This window comes from Rutilus rutilus (assembly GCF_951802725.1).
Source record: "Rutilus rutilus genome assembly, chromosome: 22".
In the NCBI taxonomy this organism is placed as follows: domain Eukaryota; kingdom Metazoa; phylum Chordata; class Actinopteri; order Cypriniformes; family Leuciscidae; genus Rutilus; species Rutilus rutilus.
Window position 1 is genome coordinate 27,247,641 of NC_140227.1, and position 19,668 is coordinate 27,267,308.

General features: G+C 37.5%; 1 protein-coding gene across 2 annotated transcripts in view; it reads left to right on the forward strand.

Moving 5' to 3' along the window:
• The window catches only part of LOC311281708 (uncharacterized protein), a 134,678-nt gene that overhangs the window by 42,760 nt on the left and 72,250 nt on the right, over nt 1-19,668 (forward strand). For both annotated transcript variants that reach the window (XM_084394901.1, XM_084394900.1), the window contains exons 2-6: nt 8,783-9,079; nt 9,161-9,460; nt 11,344-11,643; nt 12,069-12,110; nt 12,257-12,298. In XM_084394901.1, coding sequence (XP_084251027.1) covers nt 8,783-9,079; nt 9,161-9,460; nt 11,344-11,643; nt 12,069-12,110; nt 12,257-12,298 — 981 coding nt within the window. The remainder of the gene's footprint in view (nt 1-8,782; nt 9,080-9,160; nt 9,461-11,343; nt 11,644-12,068; nt 12,111-12,256; nt 12,299-19,668) is intronic.

The window sequence follows — 19,668 nt, forward strand, 5'->3', positions numbered from 1 at the left end:
ATTGTACTTTGATATGGCCGACACACGGCCAAAGAGATGACGTTCCGGTGAACAAATAGCAAAGAACAGGGAAAAGGAGAAGGAACGCGAATTCAGGATTTACATCGGAAAAGCCTTCAACTCGTTCATGACTGTTTCAAGAAGCACGGAAGGGAGTGGACCGGATGAGGGAGGGTCGATCTAGCCTCCGTTTTGTTTGACAATACTTCAAACATCAACAAGAAGTGACTTTACCCAACATCGCTCAGAGTACCTTTAAATAGCAGAGCTGACGAGCCCAGCTGGCGCTAATGAGCTGATCAATATGAATTCAAAAAGAAATTGTGTGCACATCAGCTAATGAGCTGATCAGCCACAATCCGCAGACACACCCATAAGCACACGCAGTCACGCACAGTACACACAGGGAGAGAGAATGAGTCATTGAATCCATGAACCCTGAAAGGACCATTTTGTAAAAAACAAACAAACAAACAAATAGACCTCACAAGGGAGCATATGCCCCGGGACCCTGTTAAACAGTTCACACTTCAACCCCCTAATGTTCAAACCAAAACTACTAGTAGCCTACATTGATATTAGTATAGGCTATACTTAAAAATATATTGAAATAACACAATATTAATACAATATTCTTCCCATCTTACTTTTCAGTTTTTTTAAATATATGTATATTGTATTATTGTATGCTATACTGTATTAATACCACAACAAAAATTGTTTTATTTCCAAACTAAATGCTTCCTTTGACATAGTTGAATTCTCTTTGCATCTTCAACAGCGACCTCTACTGGTGAAACTTTGACAGCCAATTTCTTTTTTTTTTTCTTGAAAATAAAACACTTGAAAAGCACAGGCATTTTGCTCATTTCACTTTAAATTGCTTCAAAAATGATTGTGTTTATTGCACAGCTTTACTATGTGGCTATGGTTAGTCACAGGATTTAGCAGTCAAATATTGTTATAAAATTACAGCTAAACTGTATTATTGATCATTGACTCTGGTAACTGATTTTAGGCTAATATTTTCTTATCTCTCATATCTCATCTCACTCTGACACACTGTTGATGTTTTCATACCAGCTTCTGCTCTGCCTGAAACCACCAGAGAGTCAGAAACATGGAAGTGGATTTTTGCTTTGTTGATATAGAATATTTAATCTGTATTAAATGTTAAATATGAAGAATCCTTTTTCTGACAGTGAGATTATCTAGAAACACTGATGTCTGTAATCATGATGCTGTAGTTCTGAACTAGTTCAGTTTTTTTATTTTGTATTGTAATATGATTTCATCTGAGATCTTTTCTGTTGCAGCTGTTCCTCCTACTGATCACATTCACTCTGAAGGTTGTTCATTCACTCACAATACAATACACAACATCTTAATATCTGTAAAAACTAAAACAAACATTGACATTTCCTTCTTTCATGATCATATGAGGTGTGGTTAATTTAAAATGAATTTAATAAAAAAAACTGCACATTATATATCTGATATAGATATAAACATGGATTAAATTCTATTTTTGTCTTTTGACAGGCTCATGGCTTTTAGTAGTGCTGGTTTTCACTGGAATTGGTTTATTTCTGTCTGGACTCATGGGATTCATCTGTCTCTGCCACTTTGACAGTAAGTTTACATATACATAAACTGAGCTCCGTGATAAACGTATAATAAAGTGTATCTATGCAGGTTCTGATGACGTTCTCACAGAGGTGATCTACAGCTCCTGTCAGGTGGAAACAACATCTCTTTTATGCTCTTCAAAACATGGATGAACTGTTTTCATTTCTTTACTTCTTACTAATTTAAAGAGAAACAATTATGTACAGAAAGAATGATAGTTCAGAGCTACGTAATTCATATCAGAAGGCCAAGGCATCTTGGAGGATTTTCCCCACATTTTGATCATCTTATAATTTACAGTGATTAACCATAAACGTACATTCTCTGTGTGACGCTTCACATTTGATGGTTTTTATTTTATTTTAACAATTATGTTTCTTCTTAGTTTTTTTGTTATTAGTTAAGTACATCAGGGTTTTATGTTACATCTTATGTTGTTTAATGTTTATCGCATTAATTTAGTGTCATGTGTGCATGGCACTGCGTTCACCTTCTATATATTAGTTTTTACATCAGCTTGTTGTTGGAAAGGCTGAGCCACGTGCGCATGCGCTACTTTCTACCAGTCATCATCAGCAGAGAGAGTGACTTATCGGAAGTTGCAAGCGGGACTGTGTGTGCAAAGTGCGTCAATAAACAAATATAAGTTGACTGTTTACCAAGTTAACGATAAATACTTAAGGAGTTTGTAAAGCCTTGATACAATGTCATCCTTTTACAAAAAGATGCGTATTTAACAGAGATGAAGCCGTTTATCGCGTGCCAATTAAGTTAAATATTAGGCTACTTGCAATTTATAGTATTTATATTGCACCAAGTGTTTGATTTATTTGTATGTTTGATCATTACATTAATAGCTGAAACTCTTGTTATTTTAAGTTTAAGAACGTGATGTTTCCGATTAAGTGACGTTCATTTAAATCACCTCATAATTAGTTTCGGTTTTTAATGTTTTACCATTTTTGACCACTTGGTGGCGGTGTTGCATAATAATTTCGGTGCTTATATTGATTTCTTTATTTATTCCAGAATTTAACTTTTTGAGGTTGGTAGCTTTGGAAATAATGTTTGTGTAAAAATACTCAAGACATTTGTTAATATATATATATATATTAGGGGTGGCACGGTACATGAAAAAACATCCGAACCGTTCGGTTCGCTTGTCTCGGTTCGGTGCGCGTGTGCGTCGCGCGGTTTGCACGGTTCGACGCATGCGCAATGTAGCCTCGTGCCCGTGCTAATACAATGCTAAATCATAAATCAGACATATGTAGAATTACATTACAATGTCCAGCAATCGATTTATATAGTACACTGAGTTTACCTAGACATTTAATGAGATCTACTCCACTATATGTTGTTTTTTTCATGTGAATAAATAGGCTACATAGATCGACTGTTCCACGTAGCCTAATGGTCCAGTGGCAGAACTTGCCAAGCGTATCAAAGGTTCTGAGTTCTAATCTGCGCTCGTATATATTTTTTTCTTTATCAAAACCGATTATGTTTATCAGCGGTTGTATATCAAGCAGGAACCGATTTGTATGAATTTTGTTTTATTATTTAATCGGAACGAGTAGCCTTGAGTCTCCTCAATGGATTGAAGCGCGCGTCCGAGTGATGAATGTGCGGCCGCTGCGGTGTGTGCGCGAGCCACGAGAACACTGTATCAGCACCACTGATCGCAACTGCAACGAGCACTTTGATCACTTGATTAAAAAAACACATTTCAGCGCTAAATTGCTTCTTATTTAACAAACGAATGAAACAAATACTTTGCTAGTTAACTGGAAATGTTTTATTTATTTGTATTGGTACACCCGTGCTGCAAGATAATATCAACCCTGGCAAAAAATGGTGGGGACATGTCCCGCCTATGATGACGAGACACGAGGATAAATTGACAAATAACGGTCCAACACAGCCCACGTAGCTCTACAGATGATGGACCTCCAGGGCCACTGAAAGTTTCCTCAGGGTGACTGCTCACTCATATTACTTCAGAATGGGAAATGAGAAGCTGCGTTTTGCAAACACACCCCATTTATGAAATAAATAAATAAATAATTAGATAATTCAGCTATATATCATATGCTGAAGTAAATTTTTGGAGTGTTAAAGATTAAAAGAAAAAACAACAACATGAACCGTACAGAACCGAAAACCGTGACCCTAAAACCGTGATACGAACCGAACCGTGGGTTTTGTGAACCGTGCCACCCCTAATATATATATATATATCTTTATTCCTTTACCTTTGTAGACCACACACACATCTAAATACCCTATTAAGCTGTAAAGCCTGTGTAGTGTACTACTGTGTTGTGTACAGCCAAAGACTGTGAACAATAAACCTTCTTTGCATGGAACTGATCGAATCCACGTGTGTTCTGATCGACACCCCATAGAGGAAAGCTAGACATAAACCATCACATTACAGTCCAACCTTTTTCAGTCCTACTATCGAATACTACTTGAACTATAATTCACGTGACTTCCTCTTTACTGCTAGTGTTATTATGGTAGTTGTCAGTATTAGCCTGACGTCGTCATACTTCAGACTCTAGTCAGAATGGGCTTGTTTGAGAACCGATCACCGGTGATCAGCGACAGATGCATGCCGGTTAGAAATGTGTCCGAGTATGGCAAGCCCTTTTAACATTTAAAAGCTAAGTTTGACTATCCGGAATTAACACAATGTCTTTCTGACTAGTCGTAATTACATTTTGGATAGTTGGAATTGTCATTCAAGATATCTGTAACGTAATTGTGACTAGTCGAAATGACAGATATCTGCAACACATATCCAGTCTAGCTGTTAAATGTTAAAATGGCTTGCCATACACGTGTTGGATTCTGCAGTCGAGCGCAGTTGCTCGATCGATCTCCACGACTGCGCTGATCAAAAGCATGTTGGGAAACGACTTGCTGACGTGACGACACAGCTTAATGCTCATTGGTTTAAACAACAGTGATGTATGTTCTCTTTTAAACTGTTTTATTTTAAAGCTCTGATCTCATGATCTAATCTCATCTGTTTTTATGTGTATAAATTATGTTTTAGTATTCCCAAACTCTCTGACAGTGTTATCTATGGGTTATTTGATTGTCATATTTATAAATATATATAAAACATGTCTGTAATTAGAGTAAAAATGATTGATAAACACGTCTTTGGTATGTAATTAAAAAAGGGTGTCTTGTTCATTATAATTATTTTCATATAAAAGCAACTTTTATTAACTAAAGCAAACCTCAGGCAATCCAATATGATAACACAAACAGTGTGCAAAGCACAAACAATACCAGATAATGAACTGAGGAAACTGAAGGACTTAAATACACAGGGTGATGAACTCAAACTGACAGGTGTGCTAATTAAATGAATATCCATGGCAACTAAGGACTGGTGGGAATAAAGGAACACAGGAAACAGGTTAATAAGAGAAACAAACTAAAAGTCCATGAAAACTAAAGTAAAACAGGCAGAGCGTGACAGACATTATGTGCCTGTAGTCTGTGAGCCTACAAAAAAATGTTACCGGTGACCCAGATCTGCTGAACACGTGTTCTCATGATGTACGTTCATCTTCATAGTTCTGAATGCACAAGCATTAAATGGTTTCCTGTGGTCTGATGTGTTACTTTACTTTATTAAACTATTGTGTGAGACTCGTCTCTTTTCTCACTCTCGCTGTAATGGAGTTGTTCATCTTCATTGCTCTTCAGCTGTTTATGGAGGTTCAGTCTTACAGTGATCTCTGCTATTTAATGCTGATTAAATATTAAATGTCCACATTTGCAGTTAAAAAAATTTAAATGACGCTTCAGCTTTACAGAAGTTTTGGTCAATACTCAACAGAAAGAGAGCAATACAGAGGAAAATGAGGTGTGAACAGTCACACCACAAACCCACACAACCAAATGAGAAGTCTATCATGAACAGATTACAAACATTTATCTTGTCTGTCTTATCAATCTTCCTGTTGTCTTCCTTAAGAATGTTTACCACCTGTACTGCACGATCCCTGACAAACCAGTTCACTCAAACGCAGGAGATCAAGTCTACAGTTTGGTGAAGATGCACTGATGAGTCTCAAGTCGTGTTTCATTATGTACATTCAATATAAATAAAATATCTTTACTTGCTGACAAATAGGTTTTTATTTTCATCATTTAGTGTTTGCCGTGAAATGCATTGTGACCACGCAGAAGACTTTCTCTGGCAAGGCTCTCTAGCCCAATACTGCCTTGTGAGAAGTGCTTGGGATTCACTGTAGAGACAATGGAGGTCCAGCCACAGCCTAACCCTAACCCTACCCACACCCCTACCCCTAAACCTAACTAGGGCAAGCTCCACTCATATTACGTCCAGAGAGGGGGAGCTGGAGCTAGATGTCATCAGTGAATGGCACTTGTCATATTCATGTGCTTTAGACAGTCACAGAAACATTGTGTGGAGTATAATAGCTCCTCCAACCCCTCCTCCAACATTCATGTAGAGTGTTTCTGATATTTATACCCTGCAATATTAATACCAACAGTAGCCTGCTAATTAAAGTGATATTTCCAAACTAAATGGATATTGTTGAATTCTTTTTGCTGATTCAGTGGCGACCTCTACTGGTGAAACTTTGAAAACAGCCACAGAATCTACACCTCCTGCCAGGTGGAAACAACATCTCTTTTATGCTCCTCAAAACATGGATGAACCATTTCATTTCCTCACTTGTTGCACCTCTAAAGAGAGAAAAAACAACAACAACATATCTATATGTGTGTGTGTGTGTACAGAAATAATGATAGAATATGTTGGCTACTGTATTCAATTCATATATTGATCAGCAAGCCAAGGCAGAATCTGTGGAGCTTTCCCCAAAAAAGTGGTGGAGACATCATGTCCCACACGTAAATTACGCCAATGCATGTGGCCCAGAACTGCCCTCTGTTACAGTGAATACAGCTGAACATGTGGTCTCATGATCTACGTTCATCTTCATAGAACTGACTGCATTATATGGTTTCCTGTGGTCTAATGTGTTACTTCCTAATTCAACTATTGTGTGAGTCTTGTTTCTTTGCTCACTCTCGCTGTAATGGAGTTGTTCGTCTTCATTGCTTTTCAGCTTCTTATGGAGGTTCAGTCTGACAGTAAGTGATCTTTGTCGTTTAATGTTAATTTAACACTGAATGTCCACATTTGTAGTGAAAAAACATTTGTCTAAAATACAGAATTTAAGCATGTGTGATCATCAGTACGTTTGTGTTTTAGTAGAACACAGCAGACACATGAACCTACAACCTTAAAGCAGTTTTACTTTAGCTATGCCATTAAAATTCATGAAAATGATTGCAATAACCTATTTAATCCATTATTTAGGATTATGAGTCACGTAAACACCTTATGAGAATTACAAGAGACAAGTACAAGAGAATTAATTTACATTTTACATCTCCATATATAAAAGTTATTCTTGGAGCTACTGTATATATGCTGATAAAAGCTATCAGAATCAGAGGAATGCATTTTTGAAGTGCATGAAAAAGAGACTTTATTTTCCTTTTTTATTGCCAAACATTAAAAGAAATTAAAATGACTTAAAATGACTTAAAGACCCCCTTTGATGAAAATCAAGTTTTTAATGTTGTTCATGTCTATGTGGTGTTTTTAATATACTTAAAGCCAAACCATGTGCAAATTCATCAGTCAACATCATTGCTGAGTATTTTCTCCTTAAAACTGCAGTGTTTCAGACAGTCTCAAAAACACAGTTAGAAACCACCCGTTTCCTACCGTCACAAACGTAATGAATCCTGTCAACGTGCAGTGTTGGGCTTTACCTGTCATTAATATAATTATCATCCTAATAATGATATTAAAACACATTTTATGCTTAAAGGCACAGTATGGAATTTTTCGCCACTAGGGGTCGCTAACCTATTTACAATAACAAAGGCGTAGTTTGATGACGCAACACATGCTAAGAATTATGGATGTTGTCGTCAACGTCAAGCCGGCCGATCTAATAATGTTTATGGATGACTGAATACATCGATGCTTTTATCATGACTGTGATATGAAGCAGTTCGGGATTGATAAGAGACAGCTATCAGCTCCAAACGCGATGCGAGTCCCACGGATATAAAAGGAATATGGACATTTCATTCTACCGAACTACACGCAGAATTACTAACGTTACTCACAGGTCAGTTTATTAGACAAATTAAACTTGTGAGGTAATGCAGCACTGTTTCACTTGGTCTAGCATTACACTATCACTCTAAACTGCATTTGAATGTGTTGAAATGTATGTGTTAACGTTAGTTTGTCTGTATGAGACTAGCAGTAAGCTAGATCAACATTAGAATAACATACAGATCATATTCTAACATTTTATCATTGTTGAACTATATAATATTGATTAGTTTTATGTAAATGTGCTCACCTGTTTAATAAAGTACATGTATGTACAGCTGTACATTTATTTCAGTAAGTCTCAAGCGATATGTCAGTAAATATGTTAATGGATTTGGAGTAAACTTAGTATGAATTAATTTATTTTAAATACATTTTGGAACAGTTTTTTTTTATAGGGATTTCAATTACCCTACTGCTATATGTCCAACATTGTAGAGAGCGATACATAAAACGCATTACAATTCATTGTCTTGTAGACAACCCTGTAAATTCTTCTTATTCTGAAGTTTCTGTTTCAAACATGTATGGCTGAATTAAACCAATATTTCCACTGTGTCGCGTTTAAGTTGACAGAGTGGATCAGGTAGCCTGAGCTGGTGTGATTGAGTGGAGGTGGGGCTAATTTGCATATTTATGGTATTCGTAAATTAAATTAAGCAAGGGTGTAAAGTTACATTTTAAGGGCTGAAGAAATTATGTCATTTTGATTATCTAAGATGAGTTTTAAGGGATACAATTATTGACTGTATGACTTTAAATTAGTAAACAAATACCTTCATGGGCTGGCCTACATTTTCCATTAATTGTGTAGTTGGCTGCTGCTGCAAGGACATTTATGAATTTAAATTTGTTTAAAAGTTTCACCAAAACATGGACCATGATTGGAAAATGATGCATGGAAAAGTGTCAGTAAGAAGATGTAATGTAGTGATTGATCTATTTTTGTTGTTTCAGAAGCTCCTGCTGTAAAAGTATCTCCAGATGTCCTAAGAGAGTCCAGCTCAGTGAAGATGATCTGTGAGACGCCAGTAGATGTTACAGTGAAACAGTGTTATTTCTACATAAACAGAGAAGAGAACAATACAAAAGCCAGTTGGAAGTGTGAGCTCGATCTCACTGGTGCTGAAGTGCTCAGATGGGCAGATGTAAAATCTCCTGCATCAGTCGACATTTACTGCTTCTACATAATAACTGAGTACGGGATTGAGAAACCATCATCTCATTCTCCTGCTGCTACAGTGACGGTTCTAGGTGAGAGATTTCACTGATGTTCTTCTGGATTACAAACTGTTATTACAATGTTTTTAATAACTCTGGATTATTTCACTTTAGGTTCACTTCAGAAACCCTTCATCAGTGTTAGTGACGATGATGTCCAGATCAGCATATCCTGTGAAATACCACTTTCAGTCAGAGCTGATTTCACCTGTAGTCTCTACACTGAGGATGTTCTTCTGAACAGAAGTGTCTCTCAGAAGAGTCGGTCTGGAGAGAATCATCTTTGTGTGTTTGATTTAACTCATAGTGAACTCTTCACACGATCAGTGAACAGCGGACATCTGAGCTGTGATTATCACATCAACACTGAACCTGAGATCAGATCACCGCGCAGTGACACACACACCATCAGAGGTGAGGACTTTTTACTGTAATCATTTTTTAACATATGAGCACTTTTAATCAGAGACACTGTAGAATTATTAAGCCAATGTTATTTATGTAGGTCATTAGAACATGAAAGTTTGATCAATAAAAGAAAAAGTCAGTATTTACAACAAATAAAACCTATGATAAAAGTTGAATGAGACTGTGTATTACATTTATGGCACTTCTTGATGGATACTATTTATAACGACCCTTTCAATAGGCTGTATAATACAACACTGAAAGGTCAAATACACTAAATGTATTGATCGGTATTGGTCTATGAAGTCAGAAACAACATATTGAAGCTGATTCTAGCAGTTGTGGGATGCTGTAAGATAGTGAGTCAGACAGAGATCTGTGAAATCTTCTTACACTGAATAACTTGTTCTTCTCAGACAAACGCTTAACCAGTGTGACTTCAGCAAGTGAACTATCTGATATATTTAGGCAGGAAGGAAGAGTCGCTTCAGCTGATCATGTCAGAGAGCTAGACAACGTCTGACACATCTATATAAAGAAGCTTGTTTCTGCACATCTAATATGATGGTGAGAGGAGAAACGGCAAGCAAATTATTTAATATTTTAAAAGTTTCTTTGCAAGTTTTTATTGGGTCATTCCTGTTCTGCAGCACTTCTTGAACTCTTTTTATTAATACACAAATTAATACACTTGAAGCAGAAAGTATCTTTCAGAAATATGCTCTGATCTGGTTAAGTTCATCATATGACATTGATACTGGATTAATTATGATTTTTTATTTATTTATTTTTTACATAGGCTATGCAAATAAAGAAGCATTGCACAGTGAGTGATTGCCAGTCAGTTTAAAACAACTTTTAAAGCGTTGATTTTATCATGCAAAAGGAACCATGAAAATAAAATATTACCGATTTTTGTATTTTGTCGAATTAATGCTAATGCTGATGTTTGTGCTGTAGTTTTCCCTCCAAAATGATGTAACTTCCTGAAGGATGATGTCATTAACTGCTTTTTAATATTTAATAGTTTAAAATGACAAAAGACTAACATGATGAATGTTAAGGACACTGTTTTTTTTTTCGTTTTTTTTTCAACTTTCAGAAGAGTCACCTGCATCTAATCTGAGAGTGTCAGGGTTCTGCCCTGTCAGCTTTGTCTGTGTTGTCTTTGTTTAATGTTTCTATGTTTATGTTGTGCTTAAACACGTGGCTGTGTCTTTGTTTGTGTTTGCCATGTGCTCCTCTGTCCCTTCCTCCTTGTTTCCTGTTACCACGCCCCCTTGTTTAGTTGAGTCCTTGTTTGAGTGTTAGCACCTGTCTTCTCGTTAAGTCCTTGTTTGTCTGAGTGTGCTCACCTGTTCATCATGTTCTTAGCTCCCTTTATATGTTTGCTCTTTCCCTCTTGTATTTGCCAGTTCGTTAAATGTTGTACATCAGAGTACTATTGTGTCTTAGTATTGTTCCTCTTAAATTGTTAGTGTTTTGTTGTAGAAGTTTGTTAGTGCTCTGGTTACTGCCATTGGCTCTGTCTGTCTTGTTCCCTGTTCCAGTCCCGTCCAAGTCCTGTCCAGCAAGGAGCCCTGTTCTGAGCCTGAGATACCTGAGCGCCAAGCTGTAAGAAGTTCCTGTCTGGCTTTAGCTGGTTACCTCTGGTCTCTCTCTGATCTGCCATATCTACACTCCAGCCTACAGACACCTCATTACATCTGCTGCTCAGCTGTTGTCTTTGTCTCTCCTCTACCTATTGTTTGGATTGCTACCTTCTCCCACCTCGTCGTGTCATCTGTTTGTCAATAAAGCTGTTAACTGTCTTCCTGCATTTGAGTCCTCCTTCACAGACCCATAACAGAGAGATGAATACATTTCAATTTTCCTTTCTTCTTCATTAGGTCTTCCTCAGGCCAAGTTAACAGCATCTGCTTCAGTTATTAAGGAAACGGACACAGTTCAGCTGAGCTGTGAGAATACTGAAGATCTGAAGATGGAGATGTGTGTCTTTAACATAAATGGAAGAGAAAGTTACTCAGTACAGAGCTCATCATGTCAGCTCTCACTCACTGGATCTCAGATCAGTATTTGGTCAGAAGGTCAGAGTTCATCTGTGAGAATAACCTGCTACTACACTGTGGAGAAGTCACAAGCTCTCACACCATCTCCTCACTCCGATCCAGTGACAATAACAATCCAAAGTGAGTCTTGAGATATTTATGTATTGATAATCTGTTTAAAAAGTTATTTCTATCAAAAAACAAACACCAAAATCCTTTACATACATCTATCTACTGTGATTTACTTTATGAATCTATGATATGGGCTGTTCACTCTTGTAATGTTTCTCTACAGCAGGATTATTGAAAGCAAAATTAGTGTCAGTTTATATACAACTGTATAAACTCATTGTCTCATTCTTAAATGTTACAGTTCTGCTTCTTTGGTTCTGTAATATCCTTATTGGATATAAACTAGTTCAGAGCAGAATTACATCATACGGCATAATGTGGGGAAAAAGTTGTATTTGAAGGCTCTGTACCTTTAACAACAGACTGTATTGACATTTGCTTCAAAGTTAAATATTGCAATTTCTCCCTGTAATACTGGTAAACTGTCTTTACAGTTTCAACACCAGCTGCACATGTTACAACAGCCATGAAAACCTGTGAGTAATTGAGTTTGAAAAATCAAAAATACATAATTCTTATTCCACCTTGAATGCAATTGTTCTGTCAGGCTCATTATTATCTGTTGCGGTTGAACATTTTATTATATACATCACTGCAAATTTTACAATGTGTTTTTTAACAGCTTTACCTTTAATGTCCACTTCTGAAACGTACAGTACAGCTGGTAAGTTACTGATAACACCTTCTCTGGTTATTCTGAATTAAAATTGAAAACGTGATTCAAAGGTGATTCTCCTTGCAATTTATTTATTTATTTTTATATTTGTAGACTTATTTTCCAAGTCAAAACTGCCAAACAGCAAAACAAAGAAAACCACACGTAAGTTCATCCACTCTTCCTCATTGGTAAAATCACTAGGCCTATGTTGAAATAAAAAAATATATGTGGGATCCATTTACTCAACCAAGTCTCAACTCTACACGTTTCCAAATGCTGAGCAGCATGAAAGGTCTCTTTACTTCGATTACGCTGCTTTTCTCAATGTTTAACTGTTTATGAATTGCATTCGCCAAACATTAAAGTTCAATAGGCTAATGCATCTACATTTTGTGGCACACATTGTTTTTTTCAGTTTCCATGGCAACCTCTACTCTGCCTGTTAACAGAAGAATGTCATAAGTTACCTAGTACTTAGATGCCAAATTAGTTAGCAAATGGGAAGTCACATGACTCAAGATGAGACTGTATTGCTTATGAGCTGAACACTCTCTTCTGTAGCATCATAATTTGATTAGAGCATAATCAAAAATATTTTAGTTCATTTTGGATTGGTCTTCCACATTCCAATTGTATATCATAGTTACAGCTATAACTTTTGATGTAAAGATTTTTGCCAGTCTTTGTTAATAAAAAAAAAAGTTTTTAATGCACCCTAGAATGCTGGTGCAGTGGGGCCACCTGCGCTACCAAGTTTGTACCGCGCGACGCGTAGCAACCATCTGTTCCTCCTGTCGATCCATGCGTGAACTACTGCTGGACAGGAATTCCTGAAGATCGGATGCACTCGCTGAATCCATAACAGTGGTCAGATCGTTCTGTCAGGAAGAAGATGCAGATGAAGTAGCGAGTGAAAAAAGACTGTTTAATGAATAATATAAACAGTGACGATAGAATGGGTCAGATCAGTCGGATGGCAGGTAACAAAGTCACAAGGCAGCGCAGGGGCGCAATGGGCAAAACCAGATCCTCCGTGAGTTATTGCAGGAACGACCAGGCAGCCAGGGACAGAAATCCAGCAGGGAACGAAGAAAAGAAGTCAGAGAACACAAACGGGACCAGGACTCGACCAGAGGAGAAACCAAACATTCTGACAACACAGGACGGAATACACAGACATTAAAGGTGCTCTAAACGATGTCATGCGTTTTTTAGCCCGAAACATTTTTTGGTCACATACAGCAATCATCTCCTCAGCTGCCTGTCCCCTGAACACACTGTAAAAATGCGGTCTCTGCAGGCTCCACAAACGGCAACAAAATCAAACTGGCCCAGTCTGGACCATGAAACATAACAAACAGTGTTCCAGAGAATAACTGACAAGAATGATTTGGGGGTGGGGTTGGGTGGGTTAGTGCAGGGGTCCCCAACCCCCAGGCCGCGGATCGGTACCGTTCCGTGGGACATTTGGTACCGGGCCGCACAGAAAGAATAAATAACTTACCGTATTTTCCGCACTAGTAGCTCCGGAGTATAAGTCGCATCAGTCAAAAAATGCGCCATGAAGAAGAAAAAACATATAGCCTAAATCGCACTGGACTATAAGTTGCATTTATTTAGAAATTTATTTCACAAAAAAAAAAAAAAAAAAAAAAAAGTTACAGACTGGACAGTTCTCTGTTACGGACGCGAGCGCTCTGAAAGCGGCACTAAAAGACTGCTTTAAAACTTTCACAGAGACTTCAAACAAAGCACAAAGCCTGTCTTTAAATTTAATTTCGTTTTGTATTAATTGTATCTTAATTTTAATCAATGTTTCATCAACCAATTGTCTGGATTTAATAAATAAGAAGTAAATATATTAGAAAATAGATAATCACGACACGGAGGCGCCGGCGCGTGAACTGGAGCTGGTCTCATAAATTAACCGAAACTCAGTGATAAGGTAGCCTAACTTGCCTCACAGACCTGAGACATATATAGAAAGCTTGAAATGTCTACTTTTAAACAGAACAATTCAAAACGACTGCTCTCTGCTTATGTAATCCGTATGAAATGTGCATTTCTCTCTGGCGCGTTCACTACTGCGAAGATCGCGAGTCAGCATCGTCAACTTCATCTTTCCAGCCGACACTGACATAAAAAAAAACTGGTTTATTAGTAAACAATTAATGTCTCCTGCTATATTTGACATATTCATAATCATTAATTTGTCCGGTTCGTTGAGACAGCTTTTACGTGCTTTATTGGCAGCGCCACCCTTCCATGTTACATGAACGCATCAGCACCGAAAACATGGAGATTTTTTTTCTTTTGGGGGGCATTTTGTTTTTGTTCAGGCTTTCTCAGTTGTCTTTAGGCACGATGTTACGAGGACACTGCTAATAAAGTTGCGAGTAGGCCTACACATTGGATTCACGTTTATTATTATATTTAAAAAATACCCCAGTTTTTATGCCGGTCATATCATTTTATTTTGTTGTATTTATCCGCAATACCTTAAAGGAGCACTTCACCCATGGGAACATTGATCTTTATTGAAAGTGGGTCATATATGTAGTCGAAATGTAAAATTAATTTTGAATTTGGTGCCTTCTTGGCCGAGGAAAGAAAGAAAGTAACTTCAGGACGCATTTGTATGAAAGACACCAACTCCCACAATGCACCACATTGCACAGCTGCGCAAGCCACTCCCACTAATCCAGAAAGCGCATATCTGCCTAAGAGAAATAACTCTTCCGTCTACAAGGCTAGCTACCACCAGAGCTTGAAATTAATTTCACACAAAATGTCTAGTTAGTTGGCGAACTCATTAGTGAATTACTCTTCATTTGTATTTCTTTCGAAGTGGTGAATTATTGCATTGTAACGTTACCTGGATGTTCAGTCAGATGCGGTGCGAAACTAGGATAGTTCACAACACAAACGTCCGTGTCCTCGTCTGATTCACAACACAAACGTCCGTGTCCTCGTCTGATTCACAACACAAACGTCCGTGTCCTCGTCTGATTCAGAGATTTCATCCAGGAGAAGTTGTCATTGTTGAAATTCTTTGCCACAGTCGGACTCTATCTCTGTGTTCGTAGCGGTTCGTAGTTGCATAGTGAGATCACCGGCGCCACCAGTCCGCCCTAACCCGAGCCAGTCCGGGCTCCTCGTCCGCGGCAGGCAGGTCTTCTGCCTCGGCTGCTCTTCGCTATAATGCGGCTTGTAAAGGTAGCCACAAACACCTGATTCAAGCATCAGACTTCCGAAATCCTCTTCCTCTATATCATATTGAGTGCTCTCCTCCGCTATTGTCATAACTTTACATCTGTCTCCACAGTGCCTGTTAGCTTAGCTTCCAAACAAGATGGAGGATATTGCTTTTAGTTTCAGAAAGTCAAGTCCCACCCACTGATCTGTAATAGGCCTGTAGCGTGAGCGGTTCCCGCCCCCTGGGAAAGATGAGGAACGAGTGTCTGTAGTCTCTACACTTTTCAATGAAATGTGACTTCCTGCTTATTATGACGCAAAATGATGATTTTTACGTCATAATAAGCAGGAAGTAAAACACTTAAATCCTTATTTCTCCCATCTCAGGGAAAAATGGATGAAAAATCCACATTTATTATAATATATGACTGGGTTTCTAACAATACAAAGCTTAATGCAAATGGGTGAAGTGTCCCTTTAAAGGCCGGTCCGTGAAAATATTGTCTGATATTAAACCGGTCCGTGGCGCAAAAAATGTTGGGGACCGCTGGGTTAGTGCGAGTGCACATGAAGGGGGGTGAGGGTAGTGGAGAAAAGAGAAGCATGAAGAGGGAAGTTAGCTAGAGGAGAGATGTTCTAGACAACGACTAAAGTTATAATTATCTCTTTTGTTAATTATACTTTGATATGGCCGACACACGACCAAAGAGATGACGTTCCGGTGAACAAATAGCAAAGAAGAGGGAAAAGGAGAAGGAACGCGAATTCTGGATTTACATCGGAAAAGCCTTCAACTCGTTCATGACTGTTTCAAGAAGCACGGAAGGGAGTGGACCGGATGAGGGAGGGTCGATCTAGCCTCCGTTTTGTTTGACAATACAATACTTGACAAAAAATGCTTTCTTAATTAGTATTTTTGTTTTGTTTCCAGTCCAAATATCTAAAAATTCTTACATCAAGAAGCGTTTACTAGTAAAATGACATAAGAAATTCTATTTTGTTTTAAGATAAAAAGAAAGTAATTTAAGTAATTTTTGCTTAAAACAAGCAAAATTATCTGCCAATGGAGTAAGAAAAATAATCTTGTTTTCCATTTGAATTAAGATTTTTTACTTCTCTAGTAAATGCTTCTCGATGTAAGAACTTTTAGATATTTGGACTGGAAACGAAACAAAAATACTAAGTAAGAAAAGCATTTTTTGCAGTGAACAAGAAGTGACTTTACCCAACATAGCTCAGAGTACCTTTAAATAGCCGAGCTGACTAGCCGCAGCTGGCGCTAATGAGCTGATCAATATGAATTCAAAAAGAAATTGTGTGCACATCAGCTAATGAGCTGATCAGCCACAATCAGCAGACACACCCATAAGCACACGCAGTCACGCACAGTACACACAGGGAGAGAGAATGAGTCATTGAATCCATGAACCCTGAAAGGACCATTTTGTAAAAAACAAACAAACAAACAAACAAATAGACCTCACAAGGGAGCATATGCCCCGGGACCCTGTTAAACAGTTCACACTTCAACCCCCTAATGTTCAAACCAAAACTACTAGTAGCCTACATTGATATTAGTAGGCTATACTTACAAATATAGGCTATTGAAATAACACAATATTAATACAATATTCTTCCCATCTTACTTTTCAGTTTTTTTAAATATATGTATATTGTATTATTGTATGCTATACTGTATTAATACCACAACAAAAAATGTTTTATTTCCAAACTAAATGCTTCCTTTGACATAGTTGAATTCTCTTTGCATCTTCAACAGCGACCTCTACTGGTGAAACTTTGACAGCCAATTTCTTTTTTTTTTCTTCTTTTTTTTTGAAAATAAAACACTTGACAAGCACAGGCATTTTGCTCATTTCACTTTAAATTGCTTCAAAAATGATTGTCAGTTTATTGCACAGCTTTCCTATGTGGCTATGGTTAGTCACAGGATTTAGCAGTCAAATATTGTTATAAAATTACAGCTAAACTGTATTATTGATCATTGACTCTGGTAACTGATTTTAGGCTAATATTTTCTTATCTCTCATATCTCATCTCACTCTGACACACTGTTGATTCTATCAGCTGTTTTCATACCAGCTTCTGCTCTGCCTGAAACCACCAGAGAGTCAGAAACATGATAGTGGATCTTTGCTTTGTTGATATATTAGAATATTTAATCTGTATTAAATGTTAAATATGAAGAATCCTTTTTCTGACAGTGAGATCATCTAGAAACACTGATGTCTGCAATCATGATGCTGTAGTTCTGAACTAGTTCAGTTTTTTATTTTGTATTGTAATATGATTTCATCTGAGATCTTTTCTGTTGCAGCTGTTCCTCCTACTGATCACATTCACTCTGAAGGTTGTTCATTCACTCACAACACAAAACTCAAAACTGATAATCTAAATATCTGTAAAAACTAAAACAAACATTGACATTTCCTCCTTTCATGATCATATGAGGTGTGGTTAATTTAAAATGAATTTAATAAAAAAAAAACTGCACATTATATATCTGATATAGATATAAACATGGATTAAATTCAATTTTTGTCTTTTGACAGGCTCATGGCTTTTAGTAGTGCTGGTTTTCACTGGTATTGGTTTATTTCTGTCTGGACTCATGAGATTCATCTGTCTCTGCTACTTTGATAGTAAGTTTACATATACATAAACTGAGCTCTGTGATATAGAAACGTATAATAAAGTCTGTATCTGTGCAGGTTCTGATGACGTTCTCACAGAGGTGATCTACAGCTCCTGTCAGGTGGAAACAACATCTCTTTTATGCTCTTCAAAACATGGATGAACTATTTCATTTCTTCACTTCTTGCTAATTTAAAGAGAAACAATTATGTACAGAAAGAATGATAGTTCAGAGCTATACTGAATTCATATCAGAAGGCCAAGGCATCTTGGAGGATTTTTCCCACATTTTGATCATCTTATAATTTACAGTGATTAGCCATACACTTACATTCTCTGTGTGACGCTTCACGTTTGATGGTTTTTATTTTATTATAACAATTATGCTTCTTCTTAGGTTTTTGTTATTAGTTAAGTACATCAGGGTTTTATGTTACAGCTTATGTTGTTTAATGTTTATCGCATTAATTTAGTGTCATGTCACATGTGTGCATGGCACTGCGTTCACCTTCTATAGAGGGTTTTCACCTACGTCACGATTTGGTCAGTTACCCGGATGCGCGGCCATATTGGAGGTACTCGGATGTAAACAACAGCATGGATTGCACTGTTTATGTACTACTGAACACATTGTTACACTAATTTCTGATGTCTAAACCACGGGAACAACACATGGAAGCTGCGAAATCATATAGAGAAGGACTTAAAGCAGGAAAGAGCTCAACATTTTGACAAACTTAAGGTAATATGTGGTAAAGATCTGAACGAGCTAGCTTCTCCAACTAGTCCTTACTTCTATTTTGACATTGGCTACGTTCAGATTGTCAGTCCAAAAAAAAAGCACATGAAATCCGTTTCAAGCTACATCCATATGTGGTTTAATATCCTATTCAAATCACATATCAGGAAATCCACCAGTCTGAACGCTCTTTCGCGTGGTTTATGTGACTTTCTCACGCCACGTAAAATGTAAACATCAGACGTTGTTATAGGGAACATGCTGAAAGTCGCTGCCAAAGCAAGGCTGTGTTGTTGCAAAGTGCCGGACAAGCAGAAAATTATTATTTTTGAAAAGTATTTTGAAACCGGCGCGGAAAAAGAGTTGTGCATACAGTAACCTACCAGCCTCCTACAGTTCTGCAGCTCGAGACGCAGTAGTCCAGCGCAGCGGCTACACATTTCCATATTGTAAAATTTAAATAAGAAAACATTTATATTGCAAATGCAAACCCCTCCATCAACGCAACATCATTGCCTTGTTGTCAAAGAGCTGCGTGGACACACAAATCGGACCTGAACAGTTGCAATACAGTGTGGACATCATTTTAGATCATATTCCAATCGGATACAAAGATAATCGGATTGACAGTGTGTATGTACCCATAGTTAACTATTTTACGTCAAAATTTTAGCCATAGTTAACGCTTCATTTACACATGTGGCTGATGCTGTGCCTCTCTCAACCACAAACGCCATCTTTCATCAGTTTTTTGCACTCTTCTCTTTAACTTTCGGCAGTCTATAGA